At 54.9% G+C, this 20,587-nt stretch overlaps 7 protein-coding genes across 7 annotated transcripts; 5 read left to right on the top strand and 2 right to left on the bottom strand.

Annotated features, from left to right (window-relative positions):
• Nucleotides 1–544: 544 nt before the first annotated feature.
• On the top strand, nucleotides 545–3,369 carry ColSpa_12720 (E3 ubiquitin-protein ligase RSP5; the record flags this gene model as incomplete). The annotated part of the gene is made up of 6 exons (XM_049278932.1): nucleotides 545–560; nucleotides 739–777; nucleotides 833–938; nucleotides 996–1,168; nucleotides 1,203–3,210; nucleotides 3,270–3,369. 6 exons carry the CDS (start codon nucleotides 545–547, stop codon nucleotides 3,367–3,369), a joined length of 2,442 nt encoding a protein of 813 aa, XP_049134889.1.
• A 1,177-nt stretch (nucleotides 3,370–4,546) lies between these two features.
• ColSpa_12719 (NADH-ubiquinone oxidoreductase 19. subunit, mitochondrial) lies at nucleotides 4,547–4,945 on the bottom strand (the record flags this gene model as incomplete). The annotated part of the gene is made up of 1 exon (XM_049278931.1): nucleotides 4,547–4,945. One exon carries the CDS (start codon nucleotides 4,943–4,945, stop codon nucleotides 4,547–4,549), a length of 399 nt encoding a protein of 132 aa, XP_049134888.1.
• An 83-nt stretch (nucleotides 4,946–5,028) lies between these two features.
• Nucleotides 5,029–5,271, bottom strand: ColSpa_12718 (NADH-ubiquinone oxidoreductase 19. subunit, mitochondrial; the record flags this gene model as incomplete). The annotated part of the gene is made up of 1 exon (XM_049278930.1): nucleotides 5,029–5,271. The coding sequence occupies one exon, from the start codon at nucleotides 5,269–5,271 to the stop codon at nucleotides 5,029–5,031; it is 243 nt and encodes an 80-aa protein (XP_049134887.1).
• Nucleotides 5,272–9,167: 3,896 nt separating this feature from the next.
• On the top strand, nucleotides 9,168–11,087 carry ColSpa_12717 (beta-1,2-xylosyltransferase 1; the record flags this gene model as incomplete). The annotated part of the gene is made up of 1 exon (XM_049278929.1): nucleotides 9,168–11,087. The coding sequence occupies one exon, from the start codon at nucleotides 9,168–9,170 to the stop codon at nucleotides 11,085–11,087; it is 1,920 nt and encodes a 639-aa protein (XP_049134886.1).
• Nucleotides 11,088–12,071: 984 nt separating this feature from the next.
• Nucleotides 12,072–12,458, top strand: ColSpa_12716 (uncharacterized protein; the record flags this gene model as incomplete). Its single annotated transcript, XM_049278928.1, has 1 exon — nucleotides 12,072–12,458. The coding sequence occupies one exon, from the start codon at nucleotides 12,072–12,074 to the stop codon at nucleotides 12,456–12,458; it is 387 nt and encodes a 128-aa protein (XP_049134885.1).
• Nucleotides 12,459–14,057: 1,599 nt separating this feature from the next.
• ColSpa_12715 (efflux pump dotC) lies at nucleotides 14,058–16,037 on the top strand (the record flags this gene model as incomplete). The annotated part of the gene is made up of 4 exons (XM_049278927.1): nucleotides 14,058–14,346; nucleotides 14,404–14,822; nucleotides 14,880–15,035; nucleotides 15,087–16,037. The coding sequence occupies 4 exons, from the start codon at nucleotides 14,058–14,060 to the stop codon at nucleotides 16,035–16,037; spliced, it is 1,815 nt and encodes a 604-aa protein (XP_049134884.1).
• Nucleotides 16,038–16,820: 783 nt separating this feature from the next.
• On the top strand, nucleotides 16,821–17,075 carry ColSpa_12714 (uncharacterized protein; the record flags this gene model as incomplete). The annotated part of the gene is made up of 2 exons (XM_049278926.1): nucleotides 16,821–17,000; nucleotides 17,064–17,075. The coding sequence occupies 2 exons, from the start codon at nucleotides 16,821–16,823 to the stop codon at nucleotides 17,073–17,075; spliced, it is 192 nt and encodes a 63-aa protein (XP_049134883.1).
• Nucleotides 17,076–20,587: the final 3,512 nt, after the last annotated feature.

Here is a 20,587-nt window from a genome sequence, read left to right as displayed (position 1 = left end):
CGCCGTTCGTCGAGAACCCAACAACCTCTCTCTCCTCCATCGCTGGCTCGATTCGATCCGGCCAGTAGTATCCTTACCGCCCGTCCTTCCGTGCTTCTTTAGCCTCGCTCGGCCTTCCCGCCCGCCGCGTCACCTTATCACCCACCGTCGCACACCCCCCGAGGGAACTCCAAGGGCCCCCAAAAAAAACCCAAGCCCACTTGGCTCATCGAAGCGGGGGGCTTTCTGCACTACACAGCACAGCACAGCCTCAGCTCTGCCTTTCGCCGCCGTCCTTGTCGTCGTCAACGCCAATCCGGACTTACCTGACCTCATACCAGCAGAAGACATCTTTTTCTGCTGCTGCTGCTTCCCGACGTCGCCGAACGATCCCATCTCGCCCGTATCGCTGCGACCGGTCAATCTCAAACACTTTCGCCGCATCCTCCCCAACCCCTCATTTGTTCCAAGAACAAACGACCTTGTTCTGAGCACGACAGGTATTTTGGGAGTCGACACCGTTGTCGCTGGCTATCCCGCGACGAAATGAGTTCCTCCCGCAATGATGCCGGGCAGCCCAAGTAAGTTGTGGTCTTGACCTTTTCGATTCACGATGTCGTCTTGATGCCATCGACACCTAAAGTACAATCAAAGCTAACTGTGTCGTCTCTCAGCCGCAAGCCCAACCTCCGAGTAACGAGTTTGTCATCCCTACGTCGCGTTCTCGCGCAGCGTCAACAGTAACTAACTTGGACGCAGTCATCGCCGCAGATGGCTTGTACAAGCGAGATGTATTCCGTACGTTGTTCCCTAGAGTCCCACGTATCCAGCCCGTTGACTAACCATTGCCCAGGGTTCCCGGATCCCTTTGCCGTCATCACTGTCAACGGAGACCAGACCAAGACCACGACGGCTCAAAAGCGGACACTGAACCCGTACTGGAACGAAAGCTTCGACCTGTGAGTAGCCGTTCTTCTTGTGCCCGTCATCGATGCCCTGTTGCTGACAAACTACAGCCACGTGAACGAGGATACCATTCTAGCAGTCCAAGTGTTTGACCAGAAGAAGTTCAAGAAGAAGGATCAAGGTTTCCTTGGTGTTATCAACGTCAGAATCGGCGATGTGATTGAGCTGGCACCAGACGCTGATGGTAACAAAATCCCGCTGCAACTGGCTACGCATCCCCTGGGTATGAGCTGGACTGACCTATTTGTGCCGCACAGATCAGATGCTCACGCGAGACCTCAAGAAGTCGACCGACAACCTAGTAGTACACGGAAAGCTGATAATAAACCTATCCACGAACCTCACCACACCCGCTCGGGCCGGACAGGCTTCGTCTAGCCGACCTTCACTCGTCCCACCGGCGCAAGGATCTAGTATTTCGACACTCTCAGCCCCGACGTCTGACGGTAGGCCGGGCTCCGCGATGGGTGTACCGAACGGCGGCCCGGCACCCGGCTCTCAGGTCAACCTGCCGCACAGGCCGGCTAGTATGACATCAAGCGGGCCTCCACCGGCTGCTAACGGCGCCGCGGCTCCTGCACGCCAGTCCAGCACCCTCAGTCCCTTTGAAGATGCGCAAGGCCGGTTGCCAGCTGGCTGGGAACGCCGAGAGGATAACCTCGGCCGTACATACTACGTTGATCACAACACCAGAACCACCAGCTGGAACAGGCCGACTGTTGCCGGAGCCGTGGAACAGAGGAATGACCGCGAAGCAGCTACCCAGGTGGAGCGACAAAGACACCAGAACCGAACCCTTCCCGAGGATCGAACGGGCGCGAACTCGCCGACTCTGCAAGCCCAGCAAGCAGCCGCCGCTCAGAATGCGAACAACTCTACAATGATGCACACCGGAGCGACGAGCCCTGGCACCGGCGAGTTGCCGCCTGGATGGGAACAGAGATGGACTCCTGAAGGCCGCCCGTATTTCGTGGACCACAACACCCGAACGACTACCTGGGTCGACCCTCGTCGTCAACAATACATCCGTATGTACGGTGGGCAGAACAACCAGAACGGCACGATTCAGCAACAGCCTGTATCGCAGCTGGGACCACTGCCAAGTGGCTGGGAAATGCGCCTTACAAACACCGCCAGAGTGTACTTCGTGGACCACAACACGAAGACTACGACGTGGGACGACCCTCGCCTGCCGTCCTCACTCGACCAGAACGTGCCGCAATACAAGCGAGACTTCAGAAGGAAGCTCATTTACTTCCGCTCGCAACCCGCGATGCGTATCCTCTCTGGTCAATGCCACATCAAAGTCCGGCGTTCCCACATTTTCGAGGACTCCTTTGCAGAAATCACTCGGCAATCTGCCACTGACTTGAAGAAGCGACTAATGATCAAGTTCGATGGTGAAGACGGTCTCGACTACGGTGGTCTTTCCAGAGAATTCTTCTTCTTGCTCTCCCACGAAATGTTCAACCCTTTCTACTGCCTCTTCGAATACTCCGCCCACGACAACTACACCCTTCAGATCAACCCCCACTCTGGAATCAACCCTGAGCATCTGAACTACTTCAAGTTCATCGGTCGTGTTGTCGGTCTGGCGATTTTCCACCGTCGTTTCCTCGACGCCTTCTTCATCGGTGCTTTGTACAAGATGATCCTCGGCAAGTCGGTCGTTCTGGCTGACATGGAGGGCGTCGATGCCGACTTCCACCGATCTCTGCAGTGGATGCTGGACAACGACATTTCCGGGGGAATTCTGGAGCAGACGTTCTCCACCGAAGACGAACGCTTCGGCGTCATGACCGTTGAGGATCTTATTCCAGGCGGTCGTGACATCGAGGTGACGAACGAGAACAAGAAGGAGTATGTCGACCTCATGGTCAAGTGGAGAATTGAAAAGCGTATTGCAGAGCAGTTCCAGGCATTCAAGGATGGATTCCATGAGCTTATTCCTCAGGATCTGGTCAACGTCTTCGACGAGCGTGAGCTTGAACTGCTCATTGGCGGTATTGCCGAGATCGATGTCGACGATTGGAAGAAGCACACCGACTACCGTGGTTACACTGAGTCGGATGAGGTTATTCAGTTCTTCTGGCAGACTATCCGTTCGTGGGACGGAGAGCAGAAGTCGCGTCTACTTCAGTTTGCTACGGGTACTTCTCGTATCCCCGTCAACGGTTTCAAGGATCTCCAGGGCAGTGACGGACCGAGAAGGTTCACGATCGAGAAGGCGGGCGAGATTAACAACCTTCCCAAGGCTCACACATGGTAAGTTATCCCTCCAGATTTGTTGGATGAAGTCGTCCACGCACTAACTTACTTTTTAGTTTCAATCGCCTGGACCTGCCGCCATACAAGAGTCTCGAAATGTTGCAGCAGAAGCTCACAATTGCCGTTGAGGAGACTATGGGCTTCGGTCAAGAATAGATGTCCCATCGTTCCTGCCAAACCCTCTTGGTGTTTCTGCGTGGCAGAAGCACAACCAAGGCCTGTGCCTCTATCACACAGTGGTCAGGTCCTATTTTGACTCGAGGCTTGCGTGTCATACACGGCGCCCCCTTTGCGTCTGGGGATTGGGCAGACCTCGAAGCTTGTTAGTGTGAAAATTTGCAGCATCAAATTCATTCGGATGTTTGGCGTGCGGTAGGGATACTTGGAATAAACCTCTGTTTCTCTTTTCTATATGTGGAGGATTGTGGAAAGTGATGACGAGACGAAGCGGTTCGTGCCGAAAAGCGGCGTGAAGTACAAGCAGAGGATTGAAGGATAGGCCGTGTTGTACCAAAAGCTTCTTGGGTGCGGCGAGTTTGCATCGAGAACCTAGACGTCTGCGAAGTGAGTCGCAGCCAGAAGGGATTAATGACTGGCCTGGAGAGAAGACCTTGACCGACTGACACTCTCGAGAGCAGGAAATGGAGGGAGCTAGCCATTGGTTGAAGGGCGTATTTGATTACAACGGGCATCACAACACTAGTGCGGAATCCGCATCAGACATATAGTTTTATATATACACATACCTCACTTGAAAGCCTCCGGTTGCGTGACGTGCTAAGCAGTTTTGTCTTGTTTGCTACGATAACGCTGGGTTCGCTGCGAGATGTGTTGCCTGCGTGCCTGATACTCTGGTTCTTGCGATTCGTCCCTATTGTTACGCATTGATTAACATCCTGGGCTAGAGATGTCACTCGTGAATCTTTACAAGTGGTGTGATTATAGCCACCAACATAGATCCCACGGGAGTAGATCACTGCACAATGGCGAAAGCTGGGCATGATGAAAAGAAATGGAAGCAGAACTTGTAATCTACAATCCATCCGAGGTCGTCTAACGATGGATCCTCCGCATATGTACACACACGCGCACGCACATCCGCATACAAAAGAAACGAAGCCTCCTGGATCGGCTCCCATGCGCCTGGTGTATCTCGGTCTCTTTCTGCGGGCCAGGTTTGTTCACCCGCTAGGCCACAAAAGGGCCCCCTCGAAACACATACGACCAGAGCAGCTCCCCTCTGCGCCCCAGACTTTCTGCAGAATCCCCCCTCCCCGATTGCTTTTCTTTCCCTTCCTTCCTGCCAATGACGGAGCAAAATGGGCGAAAGCGTCTACTTGCGGTACCACATGCGGGTGATCTTGGTGTTGCGCATCTTGCGCTGAAGCTGGAAGATGCCGTACATGAGGGCCTCGGAGGTCGGGGGGCATCCGGGGACGTAGACGTCGACTGGGACGACGCGGTCGCAGCCGCGGACGACCGAGTACGAGTAGTGGTAGTAGCCACCGCCGTTGGCGCAGGAGCCCATGGAGACGACCCAGCGGGGCTCGGGCATCTGGTCGTAGACCTGGCGGAGGGCGGGGGCCATCTTGTTGGTGAGGGTGCCGGCGACGATCATCACGTCAGACTGGCGAGGAGAGGCACGGAAAATGATTCCGAGGCGATCCTGATCGTAGCGGGGCGTGGAGAGGTGCATCATCTCGACGGCGCAGCAGGCGAGACCGAAGGTCATGGGCCAGAGGGAGGATTGACGGGCCCAGTTCGTTATTACGTCGAGGGAGGTGCTGTGAAAGAAAAAGATCTGAGGTTAGTTATCTAGTCGTTGGAGAGGTGGCTTCGATGCGGGTATGGATCTGGAACGTTGAGGCGGTTGGGGATGTGGGTGTGGGAGCGGGAATCGTACAGAGCGTATTGCATAACACCCTTGGTGCCCTCCTGGCTAGGCAGAGGAACTTCCTTGCGCTCCTTCTTGATGAGGCCGGTCGAGTGCGCAGCGGCGGGACTGGCATCCTTTCGTGACGAGGAGGAGATGGAGGCGGCGGCGATTCTGAAGGGCATGACGGACGCGGTCGGCTTCGCTACACGGAGGCCAATTGAGGTTAGTCAATGTCCAGGCATATCAACACGGTTGAGCCTCAATTGAGTGACTGAAGCTATTCCGAGGTTCGATTCGATGATGGTGGCATATCGGGTGGTGGGCGGTCCGCGAGGGAGTTTCGAGTGTGTCGGGTGCTCGGTAGACCGGGCCGGGGGACAGAGCTTACCTCGCAGGGCCATTGAGGCCGCTGTCCTCGTGGAGGAAAGCATCTTGTCGTGTCTGGTAGGAGGATATCGTTTCTTTCGCGAGAGGAATCGGGTTTGATGGAGTGGAGAGGGTATATCGCGGGGGAGGGAGCGGCGGCCGGCGACTCAAAGGGCGAAGGGGGTCGGGGGGCGGACCTTTTTTGGGTAGGATGGTTGACGTTGTCGATGGCGGTTGATGGTTTTCGCCTCTTTTCTCGCTAATTGCATTGCGTGCCCTTTGATTGGTTGGCCGGCGGCCGGGATGGTCCGGGTGCTCGGTGTGCTCCTTAGGTAAGCGCGTGGGGACGTCGAGATCTCGCCGTCATTTGAGCGTCGTCGATAACGTTTCGGCGGCCGTGGGCTCGGGTCGAAAGGGGCGTTCACACCATCTTTTGCTGGGTCGTCGCTGTCCAACAGAACCCAAAGCTGACTCGATAACGGCGCATACAAACACAATCTTTGCCTGGTCATAATCGGTGTCTTCAAGGGCATCTAGCGTCTTTGGATGCTCGCTGTGGTCGTTCATAGGTAACGACTAGTTCATGCCACATTCAGCAATGTGACTATGAGGCGCCCCCAGGTGTAACTTGAAACCTAAAGATTGGCGCGTACCGTGCTCGATGTCTTTCAGCGGCATTGCCTCACTAGGTCTCGCCAAGACTGCAGGTGATGCGCATGTGCGATGATGGGCTTATCCATAACTCATTTACCGCCTTTGTCGTTGCAAATCACCGATATTATTGCTAAAGCTACCATCTTCAGACCAAAGTAGACGGCGACTTACCAGTCTACTGGCTATGTCCCAAGGAAAGGCGTTTGGTCATGCCGGCACCGAAGTCTCATTCTTGTGAATATTGCTGGGCAATGTCTGTCATCCATAGTGTAGATTCTGATGGTTTCGACATCCTCGGTACGCAGAACATTCGGCGAAAAGTTTCCTGCCAAGCGAACCCGAGTTGAAGTATCCTGCAATGGATGTCTGCGGCTGGCTGCAGCCTTGCCGCTTTTTGGACCAGCAGGATGATTAGGACGGGGAGCAAAGACTATATGACACGCGTGTTGTCCTGGTTAAACTTCACAGAACGCATGCATCTGCAGGTTCTTCTCTACCGGGCTTGAACCCAAATCAACCTACCCGACGAGCTCGCATGTATTGTGGGAGCTGTTAAGAACATGCATTTTATTTAGTCACATCTGTCGCCCTGCCAGTATTCGCCATGATGCGCAGAGTGCGTACCAAAACACAGTATCTAGGTTTACCAGCATTATTTACGCGGGAACCCTGGTAAGAAAAGAAGGTAGTCAGAGACCACAAAGTTCCAAACCTGGCTCCATGAACCCTTTCAATGTTGCAAATGGTTGGTTGACGGAATGCTTGCATAGCCATGTCTGTTGCTCGAGGCGCGCTCGGGATCCCATACGGACCAGAATTCTCGAGATATCACCTATTTCGCAAGTAATTTACATATTACAACCACGGTCTCACGCGCCATCTGCTGTTCTGTCCTATTGCTGGGGTGAGTTAAAGAGGCTAATGCTCACCAAGTCCGAAACCCGCCTCAGTGAATGGACCTTGGCTATCTCCACGTTGTCACAAACTCTGGGAGATGTCAATCAGTTTACCAAGGAGGTTGGCTTGAACTATCTCTGAGTTGAAGCCGTGTATTATCCGAGACGCAGAAGAATAAAGTTGGCTGGAATCGGTCGTATGTCAGAAGTTTAGTAAATTCTCACATGATCGTTATGATCAGCAGGGCAGAGTGTCAGAGGCTTTCCGCACTCTTGCCGCCCCATCTGTCCCAGGGAAGCAACGTCGAATTTCCCTCTGTCGGGTTGATGCGATGACGGGGGAATTGTTCCTATCATGGTAGCTGGTGATACCTTTCACGCCAACCCTCTCCAAAAAGGCGAGTAGGCGTTGCAGATGGTGTATCTGGAGCTCTTCTTAATATGACTGGAATAAGATGGGAAGACGGTCGCTGTGGGAGCCGTCCGTGATATTTTGCATCAACCAGTTACCGCACTGCTATACCTACACAAGTGCCACTTTCTTCTGTAAGCCAAAGCAGTTCGCTGGCAGGAACCTCCGCCTGCTCGACGGTAAAGTCAAACCAGTGAGCCAGAAAGCTCGGTTCAGCGCGGTTGAATCTTGGGTGTAGGCGGTATCTGGACGAGCAATAGCTACTACCTATAAGCATCAGTAAAGTCTCTTGTCAAACGTGGCAGAACATGCTCGTACCGAGTGGCTGAAGAAGGGAAACGTTAGGGAACATGCCACTTACCCAGATGTGGTGATACAAGATTTACAGGATGTCCGTGTTGGTAAGCTCGGCTACCTCTGTACCTACTGAATTCAAAAGACAAGAGTTATATTTGGAATATTGTTGAGGCAGTCAGATGACGGATTCCGTGTTCAAGTGGTGGAGATTCGAATCGAATTTAACGTGGACGATGGCACCATGGAAAACTTAGCAACGGGATACTCCAAGGGTCATGGCCACCCCGGTGAAACGTATGCTCAATGCAAAGAGACACTGCCGATGGAAATATTCACCATTATCTAACAACGGCATCGAGGAGCCAGTAGGAGGAGTATTCCCAATCTCCCTTGAAGGCTGAAGGTGACAATGGAGTTTGACACGTGTAGTCATGCGGCTTTCAGTGTTCTCAAGGGAACTTAGTAGCTTTACTACCCATTCGCTTGTAAGCGAGAATTAAGATAGATCGCTCGAGGCACACCCCATTGGTTTGCCTTCAAGCGATCGAAATCCGCTCGTGAGATTGTGTAATGGACGGCCAGGGAATTACTAACGGAGGGCCTCCAGCGCAAACCCATGAACGGAGTGACCTTACTTTAGCTTGCGCATGCATCTTTTCAAGGCTTTCTCAAGTGTTTTTCGTCCCTTTGGCCCGTCATGGACCCTCCATAGTCCCATAGCGCTCCGGCTAGCGGCGGTGTTCGAATCGCCGAGCCCCTACGCCAACCATGAACAGGAATCTGCATTTACAAATTGGGACAAAGAAATGGACAGCTCTTACTTCACAGCTCACCATACGCGCGGTCGATAACACGTTTACCGGCCGAGTTTGGAAAGGGCCAAAGGATGTTGACGGCTGAAGCGATGGGGCCGTGCTGGGCCGACCTGCCCGGCGGATTAGAACCGCACCGGTACCGAGATGACCACCAGTTGACGTGACGTGGTTCGAGGAGAGGATGAACAAAATACCTGGCCTATTTCCCCGTCAACCAAGTAGCCAACAATGTGGTCAACAATGCATAGGCAACAGAATACACTTGTTGCTCCCGGGCCGATGTCATTGAAATATTTGGGTCGATAACTCTCAGACAGTTGTGGTTCAAACTTAAAGTGGCTCGGCGCAATTTCACCCCACCAAGCAAAATGATCCCCATGTCAGTGAACTAGGGTATATCCAGTTTTGTCGCATCGACGGGAAAGGGGGTTCCAGAGCCGCGTATTCTATTTACGAAAGCTACCCGCAATGCAAATGGCTTACCGCTTCCTCGAATGAAGGCTGTGGGCTGTTGCGTTCGTGGATCCAGTTCCCTACCTCTCTTCAGGCTCATCATGGGCAGTCAGTCGCATCCAAGACCTTGCCGATGACCTGATTTCTTCGTGGGCTACCAAAGCTGAAGAAACCTCACCTTCGCGATGGCGTGGAAGACCAACCGTCCGCCGCCCAGCTCGGCCAAACCCTTGCTTAAAGGCGTGCTGGCAACCTTCATCTTGACCTTGCTGTTGACGAGCACCTACATGTATCGCGACACGATCAGCACCAAAGCCTCCCGAATCAAGTTTACCGACGGCACCGCGACCGATTACTTCAAGTACCCCTTCAACGCTAGCGACGCCGATGCGAATCCGATCGACTGGCTAATCCACGACGCGCGGACGAAGCAAGAGGCGATCCTCCAGAAACGAAGCCGTACTCTTCACAATGCCGCCCTGCGCTACCGAGAGCGTCGGGGCAGACACCCGCCCCCAGGGTTCCAGGAATGGTTCCACCACGCCATGGAGACCGATGCGATAGTTGTCGAGGAGTTCTTCGACCGGATCTATGACGACCTCAGGCCGTTCTGGGCCCTTGACGCGAAGACGATTGCGAAGCAAGCCAACGCAGGGGAGCATGTCGTAAGAGTGCGCAACGGCACAGCGATGGGCGACGGGAACGCAGAAGATAAGGAGCCGTGGCTGGAGTTATGGACGTCGCTGGTGTCCGAGTTTGCAAAACACCTGCCGGACGTGGACATGCCCATCAACTACATGCAGGAACCTCGGATTCTGGTTCCGTCGAAGGATATGGAGAAGTACGTTGCCAAGGAGGGTAAAACGAGAAGCATGCCTACCAAAAGCAAGGCCACAACCGACTTTCAGAGCTTGGTGAGCGTCGATGCCGCCCGAGAAAAACCGTACTTTAAGGGATGGGCAAGCGGCGACCGGCGCAAGTACTGGGACCTTGTTCGAGAGGCCTGTCCTTCGGATTCTCCAGCCAGAAACGTACCTGCGGCGACGGACCTATCACTGCCACCAACCTTACCATACCTGTGGAAAGCACCGTTTGCTCGTCGGGGCTATGTATCAAACTTCACTTGGTCCATGGACCCGTGTGTACAACCTCATCTACGCTCACTTCACGGCACCTTCGTCGAGCCTCTGAATGTTAACACGACAAAGGATCTCATCCCCCTTTTCGGGGGCTCCAAGCTTCGTGTCAACTCGGACATCCTCATTCCAGGCGCCATGTACCTCTCCGACGATCCGAGCTACACCGGCGGCAACGTCCGCGGCCCCGCGTGGCCCGAGAAACTCAATCGCCTCGTATGGCGAGGCATCGGGTCCGGAGGTCTCACCCAGTCTGACAATTGGATGCACTTTCACCGCCAACGCCTGGTGGAGATGCTTAACGGCACTACCGTGCGCGGCATGGAGGCCAACGACGTCCGCGCAATGACCTTTGACATGCCCCCACTAGAACGCTACAATACCCTGCGCCGCCGCGAGAAGCGGCTCGGAGAGTTTCTCTCCGGGTTTACGGACGTGGGCTTCACACATCTGCAGTGCGGGCCAAGCCACGATCGGCGCAAGGAATGTGACTGGCTCGCGCCGCATCTATCGGTGGTCAATGCCACGCCCATGGCGGAGCAGTTCTCGAGCAAGTTCCTTCCAGACGCGGACGGCTACAGCTTCAGCGGGCGGTTCAGGGCGTTCCTGATGTCGACGAGCGTGCCGCTCAAGGCGACGGTGTACGCCGAGTGGCACGATGACCGCCTCACGCCGTGGTTGCACTTTGTGCCGCTGGACAACACCTTCCAGGACCTCTACGGTGTATTGGACTTCTTCACCGACGGCGATGACGAGCCTCAGGGGTCGTGGGGCGTCCACAAGGTGCTGGGGAAGAAGAGCAAGGGCGACGACGCGGCGAGGTGGATTGCCGAGCAGGGCAAGGAGTGGGCGGAGAAGGCACTGCGCCGTGAGGATATGAGGCTGTACGTCTGGAGGTTGCTGTTAGAGTTTGCGAGACTCTGCGATGAACGTCGAGATACGCTTGGCTACGTGGATGATCTTCCTTGAGTATTTTAGGTTTTTTTCTGATGGACTGCACAGGCATACACCCTCCGGCATATACCATGGGATACGGCGTTTGGGTTGCAAAACCCTGGGGAAACTTTTTGATTAGCATTTAATAACAATAAGGAAGGATGGGCGGCTAAATAGGTAGGCAAGTAGCAGAAGCAAACGCAAAAAGAACAGCCTCGACGGCTCCCTCCGGCTAAGCTCGCAATCGCCGTCAATGAAGCTTATCGCTTTGGCTCAATACACCGTCATTGCAGTACAACCTTACTAAACCAGCCCCCGTCGTTTTCGTCAACCTTCACACGTTTTGCCTTGCGGGAAGTCTGTTTTATACGTCAAATATAAAAGACGGACAATTCGGACTCTGGTTAAGCTTTGCCCCCGCCCGCTAAGCTGGTGCGATGTTATTTAACTCAGCGAAGCCTTCCGTCTTAGCCCTTGGGCGGTGATCAGGTTCGCATACCGGACTATTGGCAAGCTCGGCCGTCCGTCACCGAAGCAGGAATTTGGGAGCTTGCCGGAAAGCTTGGATGGTCGTGACTTTCCAGATGGTCAGCACTTCATGAACATGCCATCTGAATCGAGGTACTAACTGCGCGCCTGACTAGGAGCTCGTTGACCAAGCGAATCATACTTTCAACAAAGGGGAATATTTAACAACCCCCTTTGTGCGACCAAGCCCTCCACTCTTCTTCCACGCCCAACGAGCTACAATTCCAGTCGCCGTCGAGATGCATGTTTGCGCAATTCCACAGGAACCGGCACCCAGCACCAACAGACCGTCTCGGTCGGGCTGGTCTGCTAATTGGCGTCGTTGGCGACCGAGCAACATACAGAGGCCAAAGTCTCCCATGTTCTCCAGGAAGGACCTACCTACTAGACCCAAGACACAGCAAGTCCGCTCTGCCTCACAGGTAGTTAGTGTCCCCTTTCGAGCCACATAGCAACGGCAAAGGTCTAGTACTAACTCGCTCCCAGACAATGCAAACCTCCCAGAAGGATGAGGAAAGAGCCTCGATGAGCAGTTCTGTGGACGAGATGCAGCTCGAAGAGAAGGCGAACATTGCAGAAAAGTCCGAGGCGGAGACTGCGTCAGTGCTCGAAGATGACGAGGACCTCTCTCGACACTCCACTAGAGGCTCCCTAAGAAAGCGGTCGATGAAAGTCCGTCACAGACTTCAGCAACTCTTCCGTTCGCAGGGCAGTCGCAGCCATACTGAAAACGACGACTCAAGAGAACCTTCGACGAGGGAAACAAGCGGCAGGTCAATGAACGACATGACTTACCACGTTGCAGCCGGTCTGTGTTGGTATCTGCCGGCCCCGTTCGATTTGATGCCACAGGGGTATCCGACGAGAGTGTTTTAGGGGTCATTATGGTACATTTTGGAGTATAAAGGGATGATGAGGGTTTTCTTCAGGCGTTGCTGGGTTAGTGAGGGCCTTTTATGGCCCAAGACTGGTGCACAGGATACTAAATGTTTGTTCAATAAGACATGATCACGGAACAGCATTTTTGAGGGTATGATGATATTCCTTTGGGCGATGGATACTAGAACCCCGGTGACCCGAAAGCTGGAGTCTGTCCTCTGATGTCAAGGGTCGAAATCTTGCACATTCAACCAGCGACGAGGCCAAAGAAGAGCTCCTCACACCGAGGATATCTAGACACATCATCTTAGATAAATCCAGCAATCTCCAAAGCCTTTCAAGTCGCGCTTGAACTACCTAGCTGATTGCCTATAAAACGGCGCAGAGCATTGTGAATTTCTTGTCAACTTCAGGAGTGAGGAGCCATCTCATACGTCATTTTCTCTCTTTTCTTGAGGTACGGCCATCAAGCAGTAAATAGGCTATTTCTACCTTCCAGGCTTTACTGCCTAAATGATGGAAGCAGATGCTGGGCGTTATGCTTACCTGAGGAAGCTACCCGGCTCAATGAACATAAGTGCCTGCCTTCTTCCTGTGGGACCATGTTGGCTAGGTTCGAATAATTCTATCGCCGACCTTTCTTCGTAGAGTTCGGGGAGGAGCTAGCTCGAACCACCCATTTCATGAGAAAGGAGGCATGCACATTCACTGACAACGCCCTCCGCGCCAAACATGACGATAGTTAGCCACCCCGTCGGGAAGCCTTTGACCTTGCGGCGGCGGGATTCCATGCATAATTGCCCAAAACGTCGAGACTGCGGGGCTCACAGGTACAACCAGGCATAACTCACTGGGACGCATCGCCGACGGCCAGAAACAGAAGTAACAAGAGTCATGGCAGGCTGGAGACAGCTTTAAGATTGGCTACTATAGGAAACTCTCGGTCACACACCCCCGAGGAAGACAAGTAATGAACGCAGGGGCTACGGAGGATAAATTAGAATCAAGGACGACACTGAGCTAGCGTGGGTGGCTTTGCTATGCTACACAGTACACGGAAAACGCTTAAAGTAGGGGAAAGATCTTGAGATCAAATGGAACAAGTGCGTGGTTTCGAAGTCGGGACGAGCTTCGTAGCTGGAGGTGGTTGGGGGAGAGGACGGGAGCGAACGCGAGCCGTTAGCCGGCAAAAGCGGGGCGGGGTAGACGCCACCCGGGCGGGACCCTGTCGTTCCGCCCACTGTACCGGCCACCTAACGTCCTGAGCAAAGGGTACTGGATCAAAGATGGGGGGAGGTGGGGGAAGCTCGAGCTGGATTACCAAGCTGCTAGACAAACGGACAATAACTTGTGAGACACTACGCGGGCTAACGGTGCTATCTAGTATTCACATGCACTTGTGCTCATGTGATGAGGGACTAGGGCGAAGATCCAATAATTGATTCGTGCCTCTCTCATTTTCTCCGACTCTTTCCACAACCACAAAACCCGCAGCAACCCTGTAAGCTTCGCTGAGGTGCAAGTGCTGAATGGCAACGATATCGGCCCCGTCGCAGCGTCCGTAACAAGGGCATTTTGGCCACACGAACCCCCAACATGGTGGATGGACGAGCACCTCCTCAGCTCTGGAACCGGCAGCAAGCCGCCGACAACGAACCCGGGCGACGGGAGGAGGCTTCATTAGCCGATGCCACCGAGACGACGACGCTGCTCAACTCCGAGACGTCGTCCCGGACCCTCCGTAATGAGTCGCCGGGAGGTGGCCGCCGAGATCGGAACTCGGACGACGACGACGACGACGACGATGAAGGGCCCAAGCAGTCCATAGGCGCGACCCGTGCCGCGGTTCTCATGCTGAGCACCTGGATCCTCATCTTCCTCCAAGGTACGTCGTTGCTCCCGATATCCTCGACTCGGTAGCCGAGTTGACTAAATAAACCAGCATCAAACACGTCGGGCATGACAATGACGCAGTCCGTCGTCGCCGAGGACCTCGACGCCTACGCGGACGCCATGTGGTTCACCAGCTCCTACCTCATCAGCATGGCCTCGCTGGCGCCCCTCTTCGGCCGCCTGGCCACCATCTTCTCGCCCCGCAGCCTTGTGCTGCCCCTGGGCGGCTTCTTCGCCGCCGGCGGCATCGTCACCTCCCAGGCGCCCTCGTTCTGGGTCTTCATCGCCGGCAGGATCCTGACGGGCATGGGCGGCGCAGGCATCATGACGCTGGCCGTCATCCTGGTGCTCGAGCTGGTTGGCAAGAAGAGGCGCGGCGTCTTTGTTGGGCTGGTGAACGCGGGCTTCACCATCGGGTTATCGTTTGGTGCCGTGGTGTACGGGGCGCTGTTGCCGGTTATCGGATGGGTTTGTCTCGTCTTCCAAGTCCCTGGTTGAGGCGGGAAAGCTGACACGGTTTTGCAGAGAGCCCTCTTCGGCCTCCAGACGCCCCTCGGGCTGCTTGCAGGTCTCGGCGCCTTCTGGAGCATACCCAGGTCCTTCAGCTCTGATCACGAGACAAAAGGAAAGTCCGTCATGCAGAAACTGGCTCGCATCGACTACGCGGGTGCGTTCATGCTGGTACGTCCCTAGACCCGAACATCTCACACAACCCCCGACTCACCTCGCCAGGTCCTAACCATCGTCCTCTTCCTCTACGGCCTCTCGGGCGAAATCCAAGCTCGCCCTCTCATCCTCTCGGTCCTTTCTCTCCTTTTATTCATTCTCATTGAGTTCAAACTTGCCGCGGATCCCGTCATCCCCATCTCCATCCTCTCCTCCCGCGGCGTCCTCTTCTCCTGCATTGCCCAGCTCCTCTTCATGTCCATCCGCTGGACTCTGCTCTACTACGCGCCCATATTCGTCCTCGCCGTCCGTGGGTACGCCCCGGCCGTCGCCGGCTCGATCCTGATCCCGACCAACATCGGCTTCGGCTCCGGCGGGCTGATCGTCGGCTGGCTACACGTCCGTCGCAACGGCGCTTTCTGGTCACCCTCGGTTATCAGCATAATGTGCTTCGCGGCGACCATGTTCGGGTTGTCCCTAGTCGGCACGGCAACCACCCCGTTCTGGAGTTTCGTGCTGGCCGTCGTGCTCAATGGGCTCGCGACGGGTGCTACGCTGAACTATACACTCGCGCACCTGCTGCACCTGAGTCGGCCGGAGGAGCACTTCATCTCGACGTCGTTGCTGGGCACGTTCCGCGGGTTCGGGGGCAGTTTTGGCACGGCCATTGGCGGGGGTGTGTTCTACCGCATCCTGCGCTCCGGCTTGGTGTCCAGCTTCACGGAGCTCGACGGCGGGAGGCTGTCCGAGGAGCGGAAGGAGCTCATCACAAGGCTCATTGGGAGTCCCGCGCTGGTGTTCAACGGCGGCCTGAGTCCTGCCGAGCATGACATTGCGGTGGAAAGGTATGCCAGCGCATCGAGTGGCACGTGGCGGGTGGCGGCGGCGCTGGCGGTTGTTGCGATTGTGATTCAGGCGAGTACGGGGTGGAGGGGCCCCGCAGGCAGGAAGACGGTAGATGATGAGACGGAGGCGAGGGCGGCGCTGATGGGGAACGAGGGCGTTGGAGAGGCATGATTTGATGTAAGCGGACTGGGTCCAGATGGACTTTGGCATTCTAGACGGACATGGTAGGAGCATATCGCATCGGTTAGAGGTTTGCATATAAGCAGTATTCATAACCGAGGAGTATAGTATACGGCATACTGGGACCAGCACATTTTTCTGGACATCTGTTCGAATTCACAAGTGTATCTATTCTAGGTTAAGTGGCGATGACTTGGGAACATACCATTGAAAAGAGCGCTAGTTTTCAATCACAGTCTGGGGAAGCTCATGTACGTCCGGACCGTGTGAGAACCTGGTTTGGCACAATCGCGCCATGATTATATGTGAATCATATGGTATCCCAAATCCCCCAGAGGTATCAGTGAAGATGGGCTTGAAGTGCGTGAGAAACACGTCATCATGTGAATCAATGGAGCCTGCTGTGGTGTGGACGTGAGGGGAATCCTGAGGGTGAAACAAGATATCACAAGTATTAACATCTTCAAGCTGGCTGCCAGAGCGAGCTGCGTTGGTTGGTGATCGAAACATCGGGCTCGGAGGTCACGCACAATCGTCGCTGTATTACCATCAACGTGACGGCAGTTACATCCAATCACTTCGCATCTTGAAAATGCCTTCACAAAACACCCAAGACTGCTTGGAGGCTTCAGTTAGCAACCCCTACGGGCAGATGTGTTTCCTCGAGGTACCAGTCTCGGACCCGGTCCGCGCCACCCCGCGTTTTGCACAGCGGTGCTCAGGTGGGACTGCGCCGAGACCGGGATACCGTCGCCGACTCCTGGGATCAAGACGATGCACTTCTTCAGCAAGGGCGAGCTCCACGGTGGATTCCTGCTGATGGAAGAGGGCAACCAGATTGCCGGCCACGACGCGGCGAGACCGGAGCGCATGGTGGTGCTGCCTACATTCTGCGTGAGGAACATCGAGGGGACCGTTGCCGAGGTCGAGAGATTGGGTGGAAGGGGTTCATGTGTAAGTCGAAACTGGACTGCGCGTCACCGCATCTCAAAATACTAGCCTAATGCTTGCTCTTAGGCCAGAGACTGAGATCGGCGTTAGGATGGGGTTCTGTTGCCGGATTATCGATTACGAAGGAAACATGGTTGGGACTTGGACCCAAGAATGAGTACTCGTTGGTCGCTGGTTCGGAGGATGCGACCTTGTATGATTGCTGTCAATCTTTTCGTGGAGTTGCTCGGATAGTCTCAAAGGACCCCTAAGCCGAAAAGTTACATTTAATCTGCATTCGGGTCGCTTTCCAGGTCGGCGTTGATTTGTTTCGTTGCAGCAAAGGGACCCCTCGCCTGCCACTTCACAACATCTCGATGTGAAGGTCCCTGTTCTTTTGGGAATCTGAGCCCGCATGTCCGGGCCGGTTCGTCCTTGGCGATGGTGCATGCCGGTGAAAGGGCGAGAACGGTCGGGTGGACTGATCTGCTTCCCTTTTATGCTTCTTCGCTTCGAGAGTCTTGGCCTACATATTGAAACGGGAAACTCGACAAGATGCTCCACCTTGGCACCGTATCTTTGTTTCTCCACCAACGGAGAATGTCGACACAGAGGTTCCGGCGAGACATGATTGTGCACCAATGAGCCCTTGGGCGAGCCGAATCGTGATGTGCTTCTGTTTGATTGTCATACGTTTGCCTTGCAAGCGAAGTAATATCGAGATCGAAAAGGTGAAACTTCAAGGTTGGGCCCAGGACTCTGATTTCGTGTTGGCCACGGCCGGCATGGGGCGATAGACGGGGCCGTTGTCCCACACTAGTGGAAGCCGGAAGAAGACGTGATGATATCCACGAATCGACATGGGAACAGCTTCATGGTAAGCCCACCTGAAGGAGGTGACTTCCGAAACAATGAACCGATTTAGAGGAAACTTTGCGAACGAGAAGAGGAATCAAAGGATACGAAGGCTGGCTGGCTCCACCTTTTGGTCGGATTGGGCCTCTCGGAGTCGTTACCAATACCCAACAGGCCAGCGTATGATTGTTGGACGGGCAGATAAGCTTGTGATGTAAGTAACCTTTTTTCTCCGAGCGCACATTGGCGTCTGCAGCAGCGGCTAGGTATGCCGGTTGCAGTGGTTGTAGGACCGAAGATGCGGTAGGCTGAAGGCTCGCGATCCGGGCCCGGTTGTTCGTCCGAGCAGCTGCAGCCTTCCCGCAGAGCTGAAGCAGTTCTGCCAAAGGGCTGGGCTGGCTGTATCTGGAAAATTTCGTCTGCCACGGGCGGGAAGACGAGGCCCGATCTCCGTCCGTCTTTAGCCGGCTGCAGGCTCGCGGCCTTCCAGAAGACGGCTACCTGCACAGCAGGTGTGGCTTGCGTGGTGGTCGTTGGGCGATCCCGAGATCATCGTTTGGCCGGCGGCGGGGGTCCAATCAAATATTTGCCGACGAGTGTTTCACACTTATCGACTCACATTAACAAGTGACCTCCGTTGGAGGCAAGTGTTGATGGTGAAGCAGTCGAAGAGACGCCCGGGATAAGCCAAGGGGTTTGATGCGGATGTCGACAGCGAGACTCGGGTCGCTGTCCCCGTCAGGTGACAGCCATCAGCTGTTTAATGAGGAGATAGCCGGGTGTGTTGTGGGTGTCGGCCTGGTATGAATTAGGTAACAGCTGCTTTGTGAAACCATGGTATTATCAATATCAACAGAGGCAGACTTGGCCGAGATGTTTCGAGGAGCGTGCGTGCAGACAACTCGGGAGAGGGGAACCCTACCGTTCCATGCTGATAAGGTGACATTGGCACCAAAGCAGGCAGCGACATGGGCGGCGGAAGATGTCTGCTTGCTCGGCTGCAACCATACATCGACAGGTCTGGAGGGTTGTCGCAAACGAGATAATGACTGCAGTGGAGGATACGGCATGGCACGGTAGAGGCAAGTCAAGTTTGGAGCCAAAGGTGTTCCGATAGGCTAGTGCGTATGGTGCATCCCGTACATTTGTGTCAAGCCAAGACGGGATAAAGTGATTACTGACGGGTAGTGATTGGTAAGAGGGAAAAGACTGGGGTCCAAGCTGACGATGAATAGGTAACGTATGCTCTACCGCCAGTCCGAAGCCTACGAGGCTAGAGGTGAAGTGTGAGGTGAGGTGAGGTAAGGTGAGGTGCCTGGAGAGAAGAGTACAGTAGTGTGTACAACAACAACAACAGCGTAGAGAGACCCTTGAACCTTGCAACAGGAGTTTCCCTCCCTGGCGGCACACTAACGGTGCCAAGTCGTCCCGAATGGCGTGGACGGAGCAGTGTGTGATTGGCGGAGAATCTATGTCGTCCAAATCCCGGAAATAGGGAAAATGCGGCAAATCTTTGTGGCGACGATTGTGGGAAAAACGTCCCCAGTGTTCCCCCATCCCCCCCCCCCCCAGCTCGGCCTCCCTCCAGAGTCTCCCCAAGGGACCAGTTGCCCAGCCAAGTGCTTCTTAGGGGAACATGTCACGGAGCCACAGGGGATGGCACTCCCCCCAGGCTTTCCCCATTTACCCCACCATTTGGCATGCAAGCTCAGTTGAGTCGCTATCGTAGCTGGACGGACAGTGTGGCCGGGTCCCGCACATCTCCAACTTTCTAGCTTCCCTCCCTCTAGTCCAGTGTAATAATGCCAATTAACGTCTCCCTATCTATCCCTTCCTGTTCGTGCCCGTGGTCCTTTTTCTCCCGCTGGCACCGCTTGAGCCAAGTACCTTTTTGTTATCCCCCTCAGGGAGGCACTCATAGACACACATACACCCCAACACACACGCTACGCACGCAAGAGCAAGTCTGTACACCCTCACCATCAACAGTCAGCTGAAGCAAAGGGGTTTCCGAATCACCGTACAGAGACGCCTCTGACTCTACCTTGCCTGTCTTGGGGGAGGATCATCGTTGGACGGTGTTCTGGTCGCCTGCCATCGAAATCGACATTGAAATCCCATCAAGTGTAGTTCATCTCGGTCTTATTATCCCATCCCACCTCGGGCCACGGTACCTTAGCCCGCCTCGCCTCGACTCGCCTTGACTCAACTCAGGAACGATACCGGCACAACAACACCCCTCCTTTTGTTCGTCGAGCACCGAGACCCAAGCTTTTCATCCTGCGGCCTCGACTATCCAGTCAGCGAGCAGCAATCTTCTTCCTTGGGACCAACACCCCTGGCTAGACTCCAGAAACGTGCAGCAGCAGCAGCAGCAGCAGCAGCAGAAGCAATAGCAGAAGCAGGAGTCGAAGCGGCAGCGGCAGCAAGGAGCCAAGACGCATCAACAGTCCCAGCTCTGCCAGCTCCCATTCCCAATCCCTGCCCCAGTCTGCCCCATGCCAAGCTTGTCGACTTGCCCCTCTACCCCCTTCTGGCTCTTGTCAAGCACCTCGGTGGAACGCAGCGTCTGTGGTGGAACAATTCGTCTTCCCCAACTTCCATCAATCTCTCCGTGTCCTCCACCAACGACAGGCCCCGGATTGTTCATTGCGAATTGTCTACGCCGGCTTTGCCGTCCCAAACCCTCCACCGAGCCTGCTCACACTCTAGGCCCGCCATCCCAGCATTACCGTCCTTCCAGTTGTCCCGGTCTG

The sequence above is a fragment of the Colletotrichum spaethianum genome (genome assembly GCF_022836535.1).
Source record: "Colletotrichum spaethianum MAFF 239500 DNA, contig71, whole genome shotgun sequence".
Classification (NCBI taxonomy): domain Eukaryota; kingdom Fungi; phylum Ascomycota; class Sordariomycetes; order Glomerellales; family Glomerellaceae; genus Colletotrichum; species Colletotrichum spaethianum.
The sequence above is the reverse complement of the archived record's forward strand: the minus strand, read 5'-3'. Positions and strand labels throughout refer to the sequence as shown.